This window comes from Arctopsyche grandis, chromosome 9 (genome assembly GCF_051622035.1).
Source record: "Arctopsyche grandis isolate Sample6627 chromosome 9, ASM5162203v2, whole genome shotgun sequence".
Classification (NCBI taxonomy): Eukaryota; Metazoa; Arthropoda; class Insecta; order Trichoptera; family Hydropsychidae; genus Arctopsyche; species Arctopsyche grandis.
In genome coordinates, this window is record NC_135363.1 from 22,135,007 (window position 1) to 22,155,039 (window position 20,033).

Here is a 20,033-nt window from a genome sequence, read left to right on the forward strand (position 1 = left end):
TAGTAGAATTTCCCGATGGAAATCCTTAACTGCTGAGTATTTTAGATTGTGGCTCGGCATTTATATTGTGAGCATTACATTTTAACAACTATGAAGAAGATGGAACTAGTTTTGGGAAAATACATTCATTAACAGACTTCTTTTATTTATTTTATATTGATATATTAGAGAGTCTAAACACACCTTTACAAAATTCGAAATCCTCGGCGATAGTAATCTAGGGTTTGTTTGGATTAGCTATAATTTTTATACCTGCTTTCTATTGGATTTCAAAATAATTCTAGTTGGAAATGTTGGCGAAATTTTCAGCGTGGCGGGCTTTCAACAGAAAAGACGTCAGCACTCAAAGGGTTAATAAAGATCATTTGGTGGTTGCATTTATGTTTAGCACCGAGAGGTTACCGGATTCGATCCAGTGCTAATCTTTAATACTGCTGGTCAGACTTGGATATTTGTGATCGATCGTTTCTTATCAGAGTGTGTCAATTTATCAGATTTCATTGTTGAAACGGTTCCTCCATCAAATTGGCAACAATCATCCAACCTGCTATGTCACAAATACATATCTGAATTTGATTTATGTACAATATGTAACAATGTATGTACAAGTCTAAATCCATAGATGTCTTTATGGATTAATTCATTAATTAATTAATTTTTAATTAATTAAAGTTAATTACTTAATTCCTGTTCTTCAGCCTCTCGAAATACAGCGATTTATGTAATAAAAATGCTGCAATGTTTGTAATTAATTGCCTAGGAAGGCGCATTGGGATCTACCTGTTAGTCCTTCCTGGTATATATCTACATATGTAAAATAAAATAAATGATCTCGTGGAAAATAATCATCAAAAAATTGTAATTAAAAAAACATACCATGTTTAGTCAATATGTACATATATTTGTGTAATAATATGGATTTATTATGCATAGAATATGATGTTACAAATGGGAATTTCTGGAACGGTCGCTCATTTAATAATTTAAAATGGGAAAAACGATTGCGTGCAGACTTTTCAATCAGGTATGTAATCACCGGGAAAACCGTAGAAAGTGAAAAGTCGATATAGGGCGCCATCGAACGTTCATAACGTTTGATATAGTTGTTTACTTAACTACAGCTCATTATTTAGAAATTACCGTATTTATTATATAAAATGATATTTTCAAGTAAAAAAAATATGGTGCTGAGATACGATGTCGACAAGTAATTATTTTATAAATAAAGGTAACAATGTAATTAATATACGACAAACCTTTAATGATCGTGTGCGATGAAAAACCGTTCAAAATTGACGGTTGCACTAAATAACATTAGTTCGGCGCAAGTCGTAACACTGATTTATGTGCGCATAATAAAACAATGTCCATAAAAAAGGTACTTTCATTAAACACAATTTTAAAAGAACCTCTTGAAATGAACATAGCACAATTCGTTGTAGTAAAATTATTTATTTAGATGTATACTACAAATAATTTATTTGCCTTTCAAAAGCATTTCAATTAAAACGAAAAAAATATATAAAACTTTAAATTAAAAACATATACATATGTATTACACGTATAAGAAATTTTGTGCTTGTTTGAAAATGAGCATTTTCAAAAGGAATGTGAAAAAATTTGTCTGGACAACAGCTGACGTTGTAGTGTGTGTAACAGGGGAATGATGCGACTAGTGAAATTTAGGAGATGGAAAAGAGGTGTCGGGGGTGCACTTACCAGATACGAAGGCAAAGGACGGGCCTGTATAGTTTCGAGCGGATCGTCGGCGGAGGGGGGCGGCTCGCGGCTGGGCGCAGGCCCCATGCCGTTCAATACGGCCCCGCCGCCCTGCCGCCCCTACCGCCCTTCCGCCGCCGACACCCGAGCGCCGACTGTCGACTGCGACAACCCCCAACCCCCAAATCCCCTTACAACCCCCTCCCCCTTACACCAAAGCCAGTTGCGCGCGTCGATCGCACAAATACTGTGCATATAAACGCTCGTCGAATTTGGAAATCACCTTTTTCCTTTACAGCCTACGGGTTTTCATTTTCCCATATATCCACATGCCGGACAATAATGTGTTAAATTGATATTTCAAAATGTTCTTATTGGAATCTAATAAACTCTATTGACGTTGGCCGTGTCGCGACGAATACAAGCCGTGACGAAGCGATGCATCTTGCTTTCACACAAGGATTTTTTACCCCGCATTTACACGGGAAGGATGGATTATTTACTTTACACCGGTTGTGGATTCGTTCGGAACGTGTGAAACAGTGCATACCCACCCATACAACGCTGAGCCTAGTACCCGGCACAGGCGCGATGCCAGTCTAATCCATACCTATCCAGCACAGTCTGTTCATACCTATCCAGCACGACCCGAATTCTGCAAGTATCCTGCAAGTACGGACAGTATTCTTTAGTACATTCTATATGGACGCGCATGAATGCGTAAATGCGCATGCGCGAATGGAGTATGAATACGTCCATATAATGTACCAAACAATACTATCCGCACTTGCAGGACACCTGCAGGATACGGATCGTGCTGGATAGGTATGAACAGACCTTAAAGGCGGGCTTAGTGTACAAAAATTTTATCACGGAGTGGGGCAAGGCTTAAATGAAGATCGGGCATGAACAATAAAGGTCTGTTCATACTAAACAGCACTGCACGACTCCGTTACAAATATGTAATTTTATTACATTTCTATTCATATCTACCTACACGTCGCGGTCACGTCACGTTTACAGCAATTTGGCCGAGTGCAAGGCAAAATCGGCTTAATTATACATTACAGGCCATGATGATACGGCGCAATATTGCTTACGTCGTATTGTCGAGTACTTACAATATGAATGCATACATACACGTGCATTCGTAGCTACGCGTCAGAATACAAGTCAGCAAAAATGTTTCGGCGTTTAACGAACGAAAAATTATGTAAAATCGCGTTGTTGTTGGAAGAAGAAGCTCAAGAAGGCAATAAAAAAGCACGGAGGCGTTTTGATGTGCATCCCATGTTAAAAAATAGAAAAACCGAAGGAGAGTTTTGGACACTGTATAAGGAGCTTGTGGAAGGACAATTTTTTTTAAATATTTCCGTATGGACCGATACCAATTTGAAACAATACTGGATAAAATAAAAACACAAATCACCAAAAAATCTACAAAACTTAAGGAAGCATTGTCAAAAAGTCATTGTCAGCGCCAAAACCATGTTGAAAGATTGAACAGCCGTCAACTGTCATTATCGATAATTGGTCCAAAACAGCGAAGCGGCAGACTCATGGCACGTAATTCGCGTGTATATCTCTACGATGGCCAAAAAGACGGATACGATACGTTGATGGATGTTGCTGTAAGGTATGAACAGGACATGTCGGGTACTGCTGTAAGCCTGCCGTGGCGTAAACGTGACGGTTGAAATGAACATACCCATACAAAATGTACCAAAGAATACTTTTCGTACGGCCGGATACCTGCTGAAGTCGGTTCGTGCTGACTAGGTATGAACAGACCTTAATGGGGCAAGGCTTAAATGAAGATCGGGCATGAACAATAAGAATAACAAGAACAAGGGAAAAGGATATCTAAAATTTCATACACCATATGAAGTCTGTATATTTTTTTATAACAGAATATAAAACATTGATCTGGGATGAGACTTTTGTGAATATGCCTTCATTTTTTTTTAAATATTTTATTTTCGTAACCGGCAAATATTGTAATACTTGTTACGGCCAAAATGTTATTTTAGATGACGTTTATACGTCACACGAGTATGTGACAGCTGTTGTGTGCCATTCGTTCAAAAATTTACATTATTTAATGTGAATTCGAGTCAAATTAATATTTTTTTATTTTTAGCCGATATTTTAATGTTACAATTAATTGTTATAATACTATAAAAACAAAAAAAAAACCACAATGGAGTTAAACGTCATACTAGCGATTATAACCTTTCTATTCCTCGCCTTCATGGGCTTCATATTCTACATATCACCATTTTGGAGCACACGACCAGGTATTTGAATCTTTAACTCTTACATATTAACTCCATTTGGGCACTGTTTGAAAGCGGACTGTTTTAGATGACACCCCTGAAGCGTCAACGTCTAGAGAACCGGTACCAGGCCCCGGAGCACGGAGTCAGAGATCTCGTATGCGAGCCAATGGTAATTATGAACGTCATAAACAAACCGTTCAACATAGATGTGAATTAAGTAGTTGTCTTGTGGAGATAATCTTCGGGCTCCACGATTTTTTATATAATTAATATTTTGTGATACTAAATTCGGTTTTGCATAGCAATGAGACAGCGGCAAGACTTTGTTGAAGAGAGCTCATCAAACGAAAATGTCGAACCACCACCGAAGGAAAAGAAAGTGCAACTGCCAGGCGATTTAAAAATGGGCGCAAAGAAACAAGCCAAGCTTGAAGAAAAAGCTCGTAAGAAGGCTGCCCGAGAAGAAGAAGAGCAAATGAGAGAAGAAAGAAGAGCCTTGGAACTAATCAAAGATGAAGAACGAAAACAGCTATCGGATAAAGAAAAAGTAGTTGCCGTTTATTGTGGTTAATTGTTTAATATATTATTTTACGATTACTAATTTTTAATTTTATCAGGCTGAAGAATTACTACGCGAAGATCAAGAACGAAAAGAGATCGAAGAAAGAGAAAAGCGCGAATATGATGAATATTTAAAGATGAAAGCTGAATTTTCAGTGGAAGGTGAAGGTTATGATGAAGAGGGTGATCTCGATGCTGAAAAAAATTTACTTAAAGAATTTGTTGACTTTATAAAGGTTGAATTTGCCCATTTTTTTTCAAGATTTTGTCATTTAACTATTTTCTATATAAAAAATTAATTTTCAGATGAATAAAGTTGTAGTGTTAGAGGACCTTGCCGCTCAATTCAAGCTGAAAACACAAGCAGCGATTGATCGGATAGCCACTTTGCAAAGTGAAGGTGTGCTGACTGGCGTCGTCGACGACAGAGGAAAGTTCATTTATATATCTCAGCAGGAATTGGAAAACGTTGCAAAGTTCATCAAACAGAGAGGTCGCGTTTCAATAGTAGATCTCGTCGAAAGTAGTAACGAACTAATTAACTTGGTACCTTCCACAGTCTAACTGTTAATATGTATGTGTTTTGTTGATAAATTAAAATAAACTTTTGTATATTGATCGACATTTTTATTAGTATACCAACACATTCATAAATTATTTCACTTATCACTATTTGATATGTCAGAAATTTAATATCATAATTGAAATCGGTACAGTTAATCTTGGATGTTAGTACATAACCGAGAAACTACTCGATCAATGCTGTTTTTTAATTAATTTTCTACAATATCTATACAATTAATATAATTGTTTTGCATGCAAAACCCACTTTCAATACTTAAAAATATCACATGTTTGGTACGACAAGTAGCATTTTCTACACGAGCAGACATAAGTAGTTCATTTTTAATTCGACCATCAATTTCACAAAAAGGCTTTCCATGCCATATTATCCCTTATATAATGATCCACTTTCTATATTTGAAACGTATACCTAAGTAACATTGATATATTATAAGTGTACGTACAACACCAACACATTACCCATTCCACTCATACTTTATATTATAACAAATTGACATATATAAACTTGACGTATTTTGTTACTGACAGAATTAGGCTCCATATTTTGGAGATTTGGACAGTTGAGCAGTCGTCACACTTAAGAATTCGAAGAGTTAGCATTGCACATTGATAAGTTAATTGTCAAAACAGTATATGCATGTACATAAGCATTTCAAAATCTTATCTTCATTAGATGATTTATACTAAAATGAGACCTTATAATTGTGTTCTCCATATAGTTTCGATGATTATAATCTTAATTATGACTTAAGTATTGTCATAGAATATTCATAGTACATAATACCACTTCCAACAACTACCTACATATATTATAGTACCTAATCAATGAAATAATTTGACACATTTTATGCAGTCTAAAACACAGAAAAAAATTATATTTTTAATCACTGTGAATTATATGAATCACGACACAAACTTTAGGTCCTTTGGCATATTCATATTTACGGAATCAACTCTTAATATAAGAGAAATCAGCATACGGAAAAAAATGTCATAATTGAAACATTGATTTTCGAGTATGCGAATTTAATAAAACATTTGATTCTTTCTCAAAAATGGAAGATCGACGTTTTATAATGGTTTTATTAGGCTGGATTTATGGATCATAATAAATAAATAACATAAAGTAATCAGATTCACAAAGCTTGTTTTATTAGGGAAATTTTGACGCAAAATTTAAAATTCATTTGTTTTGCGAGCATTTACATTAAATTCCCAACAAACATAAGCTGAAAAAGTTTGAACATCAATCAGACATGTCTTCAATCTCTTCTCCGTCCTCGCTCATCTCTTCGCAACTCGTCACATCTGGATCACCGCTTTCCGATGCGCATCTCGCACAGTTACAAGTGAATAGATAATTGGACGCCAATTCCTAAAAAAAAATTTTTCAATTTAATAAAAAAAAGTAATCAAAACCAAAAATCACCACTAAATTTTTGATAAACAAAAAAAAACCTTTTGTCTGGAATGTTTCGACCGCGTTAACATACATTCGTCCAAATAACTGATCAAAATTTCATCGCCAGGCTTTATATCAGTCACTGCCTTAAGCTGCAAACAATGGTTTCCGTAAGGAAACGACGGCTCAGCGTTTGGAATGCAACTGTGATTACAAATACTTTGTAGACTATAAATACCAGATCCTTCCGTATTCAGAAAAGATCCTGCCTCTGTAATAAAATATAATAATTTGATGAAATATCTTATCAAGTAAAGCGCAATTTATAATGCAATTTTATATTATATAGCAGTACAGCTCAGTGGTTGCGTTAATGCTAACCACAGAGAGGTTTCTGGATTCAAGCCATGGGTTGACCTCGATTCTGCAGTGCTGCTAGTCAGACTTGGATATTTGTGACTTCAAGCCGATCATTTCCTATCAGAGTTTGCCAATTTATCTGATTTCATTGTTGAAATGGTTCCTCATCAAATTGTCAAAACCATCCTACCTACTATTTGAATATGATTTCAAATTTTTAATCTATACATTTATAGATGTTTAGCATCATAGGTGTCACTCAGGGGAAAACCCAGTGGCAGATTAAGTAAATGGGGGGGGCCCAGGCGCATTTGAAATTTGAGGCCCTCACTTCAGTAAAAAAAATGCTATCATCTTTTTTAGTATGATTTTCAGTATATAGTTTTTCATTAGGATTTTACAAAACCATATTTTTTAATTTATTCACTATATATACTTGAAACACTAACAGTTTTGGGAATTAGTTAAGTAAAAATATATATAAGAGATAATGAGAACCTATAATGCAAATTTTATAAGATATAGTGTGAAAAATAAAAAGTTGTAGGCGTTCAAACAATTAAAATCAGACAAAACGAGAAGGTGGTGAAAAGGAAATATATACCGACCACTAAACGTCAAGATGGTAAAAATTTTATCATTTTTAAATGTGTCTATTACGATTATTTTTCAACATCGTACTGGTGGAAATGATTTAAATATCTATCGTTGACCAAACCGCGCAAAATTGCAAAGTTTCAAAACGATCGGAAGAATGTAGGATATATTTTAGGTTGTGTCTATTTGCAGGTACTATATCGGCGAATTATTGGTTATTTGCAGGTACTATATCTGCGACAGGCCAAAGCCTTCTGCGCATGCGCGTGAACCGTCACTGTCAGCGTGTTTACTGTTAAAATTTTGTTTTAAACCTAGTTCGAACTCGTTAAGTGACGTAGTATGAACGATTGATTAAACATATAAGATTAAAATAACGAATGATTAATTAAACAAGTCTAGCATACATTAAATGTAAGAAATTATAATCGGATTATAAGTTCACGCGCATGCGCAGAAGGCTTTGCGCCTGTCACAGATATAGTACCTGCAAATAGCCAATAATTCGCAGACATAGTACCTGCAAATAGCCACAACCTATATTATAATATATTGTCAGACCAATGAGCGAAGTGAAATATAGAAGAGCCTTGTAATAATAATAAATAAAATAGATACTATTTTAAAATACTATGTAAAATAGCGGTCTCCGTGACGAGACAGAATGTTAAATGACAGAAAACGCAAATATCGGAAGGCAAAGATCGAAAATCGAAAGATAAAAAAAAATGGTGCATGGTAAACGGTACATACTCACTTAATTTGCGCCAGCAGGATACAACAGGAACAAGAGGAATAGGCTTTTCCTCCCGTATTAATTTGCGCGCGCAGAATACGGGAGGAAAAGCATGTTCCTCTTGTTCCTGTTGTATCCTGCTCGCCCAAATTAAGTGAGTATGTACCGTTTACCATGCACCATTTTTTTTTGATCTTTCGACTTAATATCTTTCGTTTTTCGAACTTTGCCTTCCGATGTTTGCGTTTTCTGTCATTTAACATTCTGTCCCGTCACGTAGACCCGTAAAATAGGTATTAATTTAATTTATTCTTGTCTTATAAACGTATTGTGGACAATAATAATTCGTAAGTTGTAAATTTTGGTAGCTAAGGCCTATTTTGGGGGCTAAGCGCGTGCTCATTTTCAATGTATGATAAACCGCCGCTATGTAAGCCTATAATGGCATCATGGTAAGCTATAAATTATATTAAAATAAAGAAAACGAACCTTTTTCAATATCATCATACAATTTATCAATGTACAGGTCTAATTTATTCTTCTCTGCCGCAGGTAGGTTCAACCTGGATACATTGTTGACCCATTGTGCCATTGGACTGGTACCGATACCTTGTCCATTAGTGCCAATCAGTGCCATAAGAGACGAAAACCCCTTCTCAGTTAAATACTAAAACATTTTTGAGTAATGGTATAAAAATCTCATTATAGCATACTACGTGAATGTTATGATTTTCTTACTTGATTCACGTGTGTTCCAGATATTACTTGAGCCGCCATTTCCCTCAACATTTCCAAATTTCCTATAAATTGATCGCCGAGTAGTTTGTGCACCAGTTGTGCATCTTCGTTGACAGTGCGATGGCAGAATTGATTTAATTTGGTGCAAGTTATGTCCGGCTCGGACGATTGATGTATCATTGCTAATATCCGTATGATCAGCATGATTGTGGCCGTTTCTGGCGGAAAATGCACCTGTCTGAAATAATTAAACATTAATTATAATCCACAAACAAAAAATAGCATATGACACAGGTTGGAGATTTTACTCACTTCCATGCTTCGACAAGTTGTTCCAATGGATGTGCAGTATCGTTACTACTGTGGCACAAGGTTCTGTGATACAAATTGTAAGCTATCTCTCGACAGTTGTTGGAACAGTACTTGGTATCGCAATTTTCGCATTGTGTTATATTCTGAAGAGACGTTGTGCAGCATTGAGGATGCGGTAAAATAATAGCTGGCTCAGCGGCCAACCTTCGAACATTCTGTTCCGCTGTTTCGAGTGGGCTGGAATGAAATTATGTGTTTCAAATAACGACTCAATTTCAATTAACAATATAAAGGCCGATTTATATACTGACCGCATGCAGTGATCACACGATAGATATTTATAATCTTTATTCCATGAAAATTGGCATGATATAAACGGTAGCTCTTCCAAGATTACATCACCCTCACGAAACGCTCTTGTTGCAAACAAACCTTTACCCTAAAAGAACCACAAATATTAAAATTTAGATATTACACCAGTTTTGTAATTATCATCATCATTTACAGCCGCTCACCATCCACTGCTGGATGAAAGCCTCTCCAACACGCTTCCACTCGTCTCTGTTTTGCGCAACTCTCATCCATCTCACCCCACACATTTTCCAAATTTCGTCAACCCATCTTCCCTGCGGTATTCCTTTTACCCTTTTGCATTCTCTCGGGTACCATTCAAGTACTTCTTTTGTCCACCTGTCGTCCATCCTTCTAGCATATGTATGCACATATTGGTATATTGGTGCTGAATTTTGATACAATTCCCAATTTTTCTCCTTGTATTTAACCATTATTATATGTTTTGTGACCACTTCAATTATTTTTTGAACTTTTACTGCTACCATCTCGGGTACCATTCTAGCACGTGGCCCGCACATTGTCATTTCAATCTCTTTATGTTCACTACCCTTGTCATACTTCTCACCCACGTATTCCGTTTCCTCTCATTCTTCTTCATTCCGAGCATACAGCATTTCATACTTTTTTGAGTAATTTTTTTATATTATAATACAATTAAAACACACTTAAAAAAGGTAAATTTGTATAATTTGTTACCCTGTATGTGTTCTTGATCGAATTGGGTTGAATTACTGATATAATAAAATAGAAAACGGATACTTTTCATTCAACTTAAGCTAATGAATGACTATTGATTTTACAAGTACTAGAAAATTCTAAAGGACAGTTAAATTTAACGATTTACCAAACATTTTTTTTATAAAAAAAAACAATTTCAACAATGAGGTGTATATGGAGGTTACAGTAGAAAGTAAGAAATATATCCAGATATAATTTTATCTAAATATACTATTATAATAATAATAAGAATATAGTATTGTCCTCTCATGAAAGCGGAATTTACTAGTACTATTACTTCTTCTTTATGTGCCTTGTCCTCCTAGAACGTTGGCAACCAGAACTTTCATCCATACTCTGTCCACAGCTGCTCTGAATAGTGCTTGGATGCCGAGGCCATACCACATGTTATGCAGGTTTTAAATGTATAGGAACAAATATGTATGCATACATACATGCATTAAAACTGAAGTCTTATATTGACAGACATTTCGCTGAGACTGAATAAGGCCGTTTTACCAGTACGAATCACGAGATAAAAGCACATGTACATGTGATTGGAATATTAGTACCATTTGGACGTGAACGTGAGAAGTTCGTATTGTGATTTGAGATCATTTAAAACAGTAATTATGAATGAAATTGATGCGCGAATGTTACCTTGAGGTGGTCGACAAGTCTGATTTCAAACGAGGCAAACTGCTCCGACATGGTGAGGATTGAGGTTACGAAGAACGCAGCACGTGGGAGCACACCTCACGTCTGATTGAACGCCGCTAGTGTCAAACCCGGCGAACAGAGCTGCCAACATTCATGTGCTTTTCTTCATTTTAATAATACTTTAAGTTGGTATCTAAGTATATTTGTGCCAGTTTAATTAATATAATTCTAAATAAATGTATATCTTATATAAAGCCTGGTTTACGATTTTGCAAAGATAAAATTATAGGGCGGGTGATAGGTTTCGACCGTTGAGTTTGAAACTCAGTTGAACTTTTGAAGGGGATCTTTATTGATCAATTAATACGGTTACCTGACAACTCGTTCACAGATTTTCCGTAAACCGATGATGCGCTCCAGGCATTACGTATACGGCCATCTCTTTCTCACCCCGTCTGTTCACCATGATCTTGTTTACTATGCCATTACGTATGCAGCCATCTCTTTCACAGACCGTCTGTTATCGGTGAAAAAATGGCTGCATTCTGTGAAAGAGATGGCTGCATACGTAATGGCAGAGTAAACGAGATCATAGTGAACAGACGGGGTGAGAAAGAGATGGCCGTATACGTAATGCCTGGAACGCATCGTCGGTTTACGGGAAATCTGTGAACGAGTTGTCGTGTCACCATTAATACAGGTGTTAATACTAGTTAATAAGTTATACTGTTAGAACTTAAGTTAGTCCGTAATCAGCTCTTGTATTGAATATATTAATAAATCATTATTTTTTATTCAAACCATTGTGGCGGCTCGCTATACGACATGGTCGAGTTTGGTCACCTTCCTGCGAGTGGGGACCAACTCGATTGTGTTCGGAGCTAACTACTCACTCTGCTTTCAGCTGTCATAAATAAAACACGTGCATTAACATGCCAGTCGTCTCATTCGTTCATCCCCCATACCGTTCGTCTGCAATTCTTTATTTACGCCAGTTTTGGTGAGGACGTTTTTTTGTATTGCGGATAGATTTGCGGTAACTGACAAACCGAGAGAACTTTTGCGGTGGACTGTTGCAGTAACTTGGTGTGTACACCAGTGGCGGCTTGTCTATATGGGCTGCGGGGCTACAGCCCTCCCAGTATAGTACAAATGCATGCTAATTTTGCCGTCCATATGGGCTGCAGGGCTGCAGATCTCCCAGTATAGTATTTTTGTCTGCATTTGATCACTGATATGGTCAACGAGCTATTACATCCTGATTAATCTCTGCAGCCCCCCCCCCCCCTCTATGAATTCTCACGAGCAGCCACTGGTGTACACCCTGTTGCTGTAACTTAACCGGTGGACTGCCCAGACTTTAAGGAATTAATTTATGGGCTAAGACGTAATCCTATAGTTTTTTAATTATTTTTCTCATAACAAGGACTATTGCAACTACCATGTATTTTTTTTTCCAGATCAAAATTCATTCCTTTTTTTCAAACTTTTAGTGTTGCCATCACTACAAACCGAATTTCGTTATCAACAAATAAATTTAAATCAACACTAAATAAAATATCTATTCCCCGGTAAACGGACTACTAGTCATATGTGAACCAGTCACAGGACAACCGGTCGCTCTAGATCGGTCACACGTGATCACCCGTCACACCAAAACTGGTCACACCCTAAAATCGGACAACCAGTTTTCTAGTGACCGATTGTAGGGTGTGACCAGTTTTCTCGTGACCAGTTTTAGGGTGTGACCAGTTTTAGTGTGACAGGTGATCATGTGTGACCGATCTAGAGACCGGTTGTCCTGTGACCGGTTCACATTTGACTAGTAATCACCGAACCCTTTTCCCCATGGCAAATGAGAATTTTGTCCGAGCCAACAAACCCACATGGCCGTGTTTTGGGCTCTTACGGGCGCGCACTCATGTTTACGAGGCGCACTCATCTGTCAAACCAGACGCCCGCCATCCGCCGGCCGAGACGGTACTGGCGTAGCTGGTCTACCTTGCCTGACCAGCTGCAGCCAGCGTACTCATCCACAGCCCCCGCCATAAAGGGGCACAGGCGCCGGCAAACTCCCCGGCTCGCCATCTATTCGTTAATAAAAGGGATAACTTGACTTAACGTGTCTAATTTCCCACCCCGCCCTGTTCCAGCACGTGCTCCAGAGCGAGCTGAACACACAGAGACGACGACACACATACACAGCCACTGGTCACCCAGCATTTACACACACATAAAGCTCCTGCTAAGCTATCGTTCAAATTTCATGCCTCATTTGCCATAGGATACTTCCAAAAAAAATTCATTCGTAGGTTGCAGGTGTGGTTAACCATTCGGTGGCTTATCGATATCATTGCATAAACGAAAAAGTATTTTTTTTTATTTTTAAATTCATTTATTCAAATATAATTTTGTATTTTTATTATGTTCTAAAAATTTATACATACATACTCTACAAAGTGAGAGAGCAAAAAAATACTTGACAATGCTAAACCATTTTTTGTGCATAAAAGCCACCTATCTCTGATAATTACATCTAATAAACAATACACTTCAAAGAAGTGTAGGAATCTCTTCATCGCCATCGAAACATCTAGTGCGACGGAGAATACATTTCTCACGCTCAACCATTGACGTCATCTCAAGTCGAAGAACACCTGCATCCATTAAGCTAAATCGAGTGGAACGACGCCAAACATTCGAGCATATTCCACCCCAACAAAACAAGCAGAACGACATCAAGTCGAAGAACACCTGCATCAATTAAGCTAAATCGAGTGGAACGACGCCAAACACTCGAGCATATTCCACCCCAACAAACCAAGCAGAACGACATCAAGTCGAAGAACACCTGCATCCATGAAACTAAATCGAGTGGAACGACGCCAAACATTCGAGCATATTCCACCCCAACAAACCAAGCAGAACGACACGAAGAACACCTGCAGCCATTAAACTAAATCGAGTGGAACGACGCCAAACATTCGAGAAACGCCCACCCTAAACAACAAACCACATTCCTCGCACAACTCGCACACGTAAACACCACCTGCGACAAGTCACGTGGATCCCCAAAAACAATATAAAGGAGGTCCATCCCAAACAACTTCAGTCGACCCACAGCAACAAGAGTCGACACACAGCAGCGAACCAGTCGACATCCAGCATCTGAACAGCTACCACTACACTACCCTACAATGGAAGAACGCTTGCAACTCAGCCGAATGCCGAGCCAGCAACACACTGCCATATCCAGAGACATCTGAACATAGCCGAATGCCGAGCCAGCAACACACTGCCATATCCAGAGACATCTGAACATAGCCGGATCCAGAGCAACGACACATTGCAGACCCAGCGGCCATCACGACACCAAGTCAACAGCCAATAGCCGCTTCGAGAAAACTTCCTCAAATATTCTAATACACTTGTACAATATTTAGGCAAACAATAAAACAACTTAAAACAAGCACAACAGTGTTTCGTTAGGCTGGGATACGGTCAACACTACCTACCCCGCCTACAGAAGTTTCAAAATGACCACTTTTATTTCAAGGGTTTTATTAATGGGCTCGGGCGCGGTTCTAAAGTTGCTGCAATTTGGTGTGCAGAAGGCCTAATAACACGGGTGAACATGAAAATGTTGTCATCGAAAATAGCTGTGGAATCCGAATCCAAAAAACAAAATGTTCCATCACATCAAAATTTTCAGCAAATATTTGAAAACATAAAAAAAAATATTTGGGAGATATTAAACAAGGGTTGGAAGAGAGGTACGGAAAGTCCGTAGAAAGCTGCATCACCATTTTACACCAAGTACACCATTTTACATGGGTTTACTTTGAAGTACATACATACTTCGAAATGGAACCAAGATGGATGATCTCTGGGCGCGTCTGCGATGGAGACGGCTCGGGAGAGATGTGCCCCTTGACGGTCGGAGTACGAATGCCCGAGAGAACGGCGACTCCCGTCTGCTTTTTCCCGCGGCAGGAGTTCTGGTGGGGTTGCCATTCTTAAAAACAGACTACTGCTGCCAACTGACGGGACTGCTGGGTGGACGTCATGTTACAATACATATTTATATTATGTTAAGATTATCATTCTAATCAGTACCATTTCCCAGGCGTCGAATAAAGAAGTATTATTAATTTTATTCTTAGTTTGATACTCGTCATAATATTGTAGCGTATTCTAAAAAGAACCGCCGTTATAATTGGTTTCGAGGATTATCTAAGTGCAAGTCGGCTAACAATGAGAGACCCCCGAATGCACTTAGCGGCGGTAACGGCACTCGGTCGCATTCCCGTGGAGTTCTTAGAACTGACAGCGCCAAAGCGTGGGACTGCATATCCGAGAACGTGACTAAACAATGGGGAAGTAACCGGACATCGGAGATGCCCTGAGCGACCTGTCCTTTTTAAGGAGGTACTTAGAAAATATCAAGACATTCTGGACGGAGCACTGGCGGTGCGTGTATCTCCTGAGTCACCAATAAATGTTGTGAAACGACTTTGGCCTTTTACTTGGATCCTCCACCCACCCCTACGCAACAATATTATATTATCATGTCCTAACATACATAAGTACCAATATCAAGAGTACAATATATTCTTAAATGCATAGTATTTACGCCATTGATGCATTGCATTTGGAAAAGATACTAGATACTTCATAGACTTTTCGATAGTTACGGCCAAATACGTCAAAACAAAAACATGTGAGCAGCAGTGGCGGGCGGTGACTTTTCAAACAAGGGATGCTGTCCCTTGTTTGAAAAAAAAAACCGACCAATTTATTTTTTTAAATTTAATTGTATTCTTCGTTCCTTTTTACAAAATTCATCGATAACCGCATCATAGAATTTTTTATTGTTTTTTAAATTTGACATTATTTTCTTTTCGATTGCAATTAAAGCAAGACCAGAGAGTCTTTCTTCACTTTGACTACTTCTGGTGAACGTTTTAATTCTTTTCATAGTCGAAAATGATCGTTCAGCCGATGCGCTCGTGGAAGGTATCGTACAAATTAATTGTATTAAACTTAATACTTGTTCCAAAACGTCTATTAGATCATCTTTCACAATTAATTCCTTTACGTCATTTATAGATTTCAAATGAAAATCTTGCGTTGAGTACATGTAAATTAATTCGCTTTTTAATTTCATAAAATCAAAGTATTTTCCATAAGTTAGGTGGAGTGATTTAAATAGGAAATCTGGAAAATTATTTTCATATTCTTTAAATTTTTTGACGTTAAAAAATTCGAGAAATTTTAAATTTTCGATATCTCGAAATCGATTGGTTGTATTTACTGAAAGAGTTTCTAAAATTTCAGAATAGTGAAGTTTATACGTTGTTTTCACATCTTCTTCACATTCAGCATATTTTCTTTTTCTATTAAAATTTTTAGTTATTACTTTGTTCCACAATGAATCAAAATCGTCTTTTTTGTTATCTAAATATTTTACAAATTTTTTAATTTCACTTACGCAATACGATATGTCAAAGGTTTTTTTTTGTAAAATTTCAAATAAAAAATCTGCCGAATTAAATATTGCAGAAAATAAATGCAAATTGAAATTGAATTCAAACTCTTTTAAATAACGATGAAGGACTTCAGCATTTATGACAGCATCAGTATCCCATTCGTCTTCATCATTAATTATTTGATTAAATATTTCCATTAATTCTGTTTGATATTCTAATATCATATTTAAAATTTTGCTATTGTAGTTCCATCGTGTAGGGGCAGCAGTGGGAAATCGTTTTTTTATTTGACAATCGAGAAGGGAAATTCTTCTTGAAGACTTACAAAAAAAAGTTGAAAATGACAACATACGGCTGAAAAAACGTTTGCATCCGGATATATGTTTAACAGATTGCGACAAAACTAAATTCAATCTGTGAGCGTAACAATGGACAAATAAAGAATTAGGACAAATATCTCGAATTTTTCGTTGCACTCCATTATGCTCCCCGGACATTACAGCCGCTCCATCGTACGTTTGTGCAATTAATTTGTCCAAACAACCAAATTCTTCCAAGGTCTCACGTATGTGCTGAAAAAGAGCATTAGCTGTTCTATTGGGACTAACATCGACAAATCCAACAAATCTCTCCTGAATTTCATTGTTTTCATCTACATATCTAAAAATAGTAGATAGCTGAGCTTTGCGACTGATATCTGTAGATTCGTCCACAATTATGGAAACAAATTTTGATGCACGTATTTCAGTTTTAATCTCATCTAGCAAGACTTTTGATATTGCGGATACCAAGTCATTTTGTATATCGTTCGATAGTCCAGTAAACACCGTAGAGTTATCTAAATGAGTTTTCAATTTTATGTCTGATTCACTCAACAGATACAGCAACTCAATATAATTCCCTCTATTTTCCGATTCCTGGTGTTCAAAATGTCCTCGTAAAGGTTGTTCTTGTTTTGCTAAAAAACAGATCGCGCTTATTAATTTCGACAAAATGTATCTATTTGCAGTAACTTCTTTGTTGTGCATTTCAATATTTGCTTTAAATTGAGCACTTAAAAAATTTTCTATACGAGGTCCCTTTCCAAATTTTTTAAATTGAGCAGCAGAACATATGTGAGCTTGAGAACATTCATGTCTCTTGCGCGATTTACTTAAATTGTTTAGGTCAGAAAATCCAAATTTACTCCAGACATTCACTTCTTGAGAAAATAAAATACATGGCCAACAGAATAATTTCGTTAAGTGAGCACATCCACAAATCCATGAAATTTTTTCGTATGTTTCTGTGTTAAAATACCTTTTAAATGTTTTTGTTTTAGACTGAATATTTAATATTGGTGTGGGTTTGGGGCTCTTAACAATAATCTCCTTTTCATTAAATGGGAGAGAAGCAAATCTTCTTTTCAGCACATTTTCAATTAAACAATTGCAATTATTATTGATCTCGACGACAAGTCCACTCTCATTGTTATTTTCGATATCCATATTAAAGGCAATAATGAAAACTCGTAAGTAGTGGAACAGTAAACTAAAAATAAAGTTAGACGAAACTAATTTAAATGAAAACTTAATTCAAAAGTAAAAAATAACCAACTTACAGTATAAATGATTAACTTCGTCTAAAGAAATGAATCGGCTAGCTTTTTGATAAATAACTTGGGGCGTAGCGTGCGGAAATATCGATCAACAGCGGCTTCCAAGTGAAACTCAATAGATAAGCAAACAGAGAAACCGAATCCACCGTAGAGGTTAAACAAGTGTCAACGCGTCCGCGCGAATATGACAGCCTCATAGTGCGCATGCGCAAATGGGATCGGTCCGAACTCCGAATCCATGACGCGCGCGCACTTCACTCAGCGTCTACTCGCCAGCGTCACTCGCCTGTGGCCGGCCTATGCGAATGCGGCCTATGCGAATCCTAAATAAAAATTATCAAAAGATCCTATATAATGCATCATGTAACAAAAAACACGTGATATGTGAAATATATATATATATATACTCATATACTACATCATAATCACGTACATCACTAAGAATACATCGAAGCGAAATTCAAATATTTATTAAAAATACTCTTGGCTTTTTAAAGTTATAGGGGATGCGCCGCATCCACCGCATCCATGGACCGCACGCCACTGGTGAGCAGTGACGTTTGCACTCTTCTTTAAAAGTTCGATAAATTAGGAACATAAAACAATAGGAAAATGGTTTTCACTAATTTAAATATTCAAAATGTTAAAAAACCATCAATCAATGGAGTTACGTATTCTGTCGATGGTTCTCTTGACTATTACCATTACAATTGTGATGGCGTGGACGACCAAGTAATGTATTCTGCTACTTCTTATTTTTTTTCACTGAATAAGTATTCTGGTATTTATGTACATTATTTTAGGGTTGGGGTTGCGGCTATAGAACCTTGCAGTCAATATGTTCTTGGATTAAACAAAACGTTAAAACTTGTTACAATTTAGAAATTCCCTCATTGCAAGAAATACAGAAGATTTTAGTTCGATTGGAAGACAAGCCAAAGTCTTTCGTCGACTCGAGAGAATGGATTGGAAGTATTGAAGTATACAAATAAACACAAATTGTAATTTTTTTTTGTGAAAAAAATTTATAATTATCAAGAGTTAATTTTTATAGGTAGGAATTATTATTGATGAAATATTTGACATTCCCTGTAAAATAGTACACGTGAATTCGGGAGGTGCTTTACAAGATTCTATCGGTACAATTTGTGAGCATTTTAAAAGTACTTCATGTCCCATAATGATGGGTGGTGATAAAGACTGTTCCTCAAAAGCTATAATGGCTGTTCATATTGATGATGATAAAACGTACTTGTTAGTGGTGGTACGTATATATTTAATTGTGAATATATGTACATACATATTTTAAGTTATGAACTAATTTTGCAGGATCCACATTGCAGAAGAAAACCAAAATCGCAAAGTGCATTGCAGAGTGATGGTTGGATCGATTGGCGAGATTTAGATAGTTTCGTTGAAAATTCATTCTACAACCTTTGCTTACCACAAATACCGAAATTAATTTAAAGGTTTGGGTTGAAAGTACTTATGTACTTAAAATGGTAGTTTTCAGTATGATCATATTATGGATATAACAATGGGAATAATTATAAAAAAGATAATTTTGTATAATACTAGTGTTTTTTCTCGGTTTCGCTCGGTATTTGTAATATAAACCGATTAAACATGGCTAATCTAATAGTAAACATTTTATTAAATTTATTTGAATAGTATTATTTTATTTAAATTTATTTGAATAGTTTTATTTAATTTAAATTTATTTGAATATTCATTTGTTTTTTTATTAAATTGAACATCACGACTCTACGAACCAAACAAACGAACATATTATATACAAAGTCTCTTTCGAAATTATACATATGTTATGTACATATGTATATTAGATTTAATGGAAAGAAAACATAATGCATATACGTAGTATTATTGGAGCTTCTGTTGGACACAATATTTTAAATGTGATTGTATA

At 36.6% G+C, this 20,033-nt stretch overlaps 3 protein-coding genes across 3 annotated transcripts; 2 read left to right on the top strand and 1 right to left on the bottom strand.

The window, feature by feature from the left end:
• Positions 1-3,728: 3,728 nt before the first annotated feature.
• Positions 3,729-5,175, top strand: Ddrgk1 (DDRGK domain containing 1). The gene is made up of 5 exons (XM_077437459.1): positions 3,729-4,016; positions 4,084-4,167; positions 4,301-4,545; positions 4,616-4,795; positions 4,866-5,175. The coding sequence occupies exons 1-5, from the start codon at positions 3,920-3,922 to the stop codon at positions 5,121-5,123; spliced, it is 864 nt and encodes a 287-aa protein (XP_077293585.1). The 5' UTR covers positions 3,729-3,919; the 3' UTR covers positions 5,124-5,175.
• Positions 5,168-11,179, bottom strand: Smyd5 (SET and MYND domain containing, class 5). Its single transcript, XM_077437458.1, has 7 exons — positions 11,021-11,179; positions 9,601-9,728; positions 9,290-9,526; positions 8,978-9,215; positions 8,729-8,906; positions 6,603-6,817; positions 5,168-6,519 (listed from the first exon to the last, which is right to left on the bottom strand). The coding sequence occupies exons 1-7, from the start codon at positions 11,069-11,071 to the stop codon at positions 6,391-6,393; spliced, it is 1,176 nt and encodes a 391-aa protein (XP_077293584.1). The 5' UTR covers positions 11,072-11,179; the 3' UTR covers positions 5,168-6,390.
• A 7,479-nt stretch (positions 11,180-18,658) lies between these two features.
• Ufsp1 (UFM1 specific peptidase 1) lies at positions 18,659-19,730 on the top strand. Its single transcript, XM_077438390.1, has 4 exons — positions 18,659-18,838; positions 18,910-19,086; positions 19,161-19,370; positions 19,436-19,730. The coding sequence occupies exons 1-4, from the start codon at positions 18,719-18,721 to the stop codon at positions 19,571-19,573; spliced, it is 645 nt and encodes a 214-aa protein (XP_077294516.1). The 5' UTR covers positions 18,659-18,718; the 3' UTR covers positions 19,574-19,730.
• Positions 19,731-20,033: the final 303 nt, after the last annotated feature.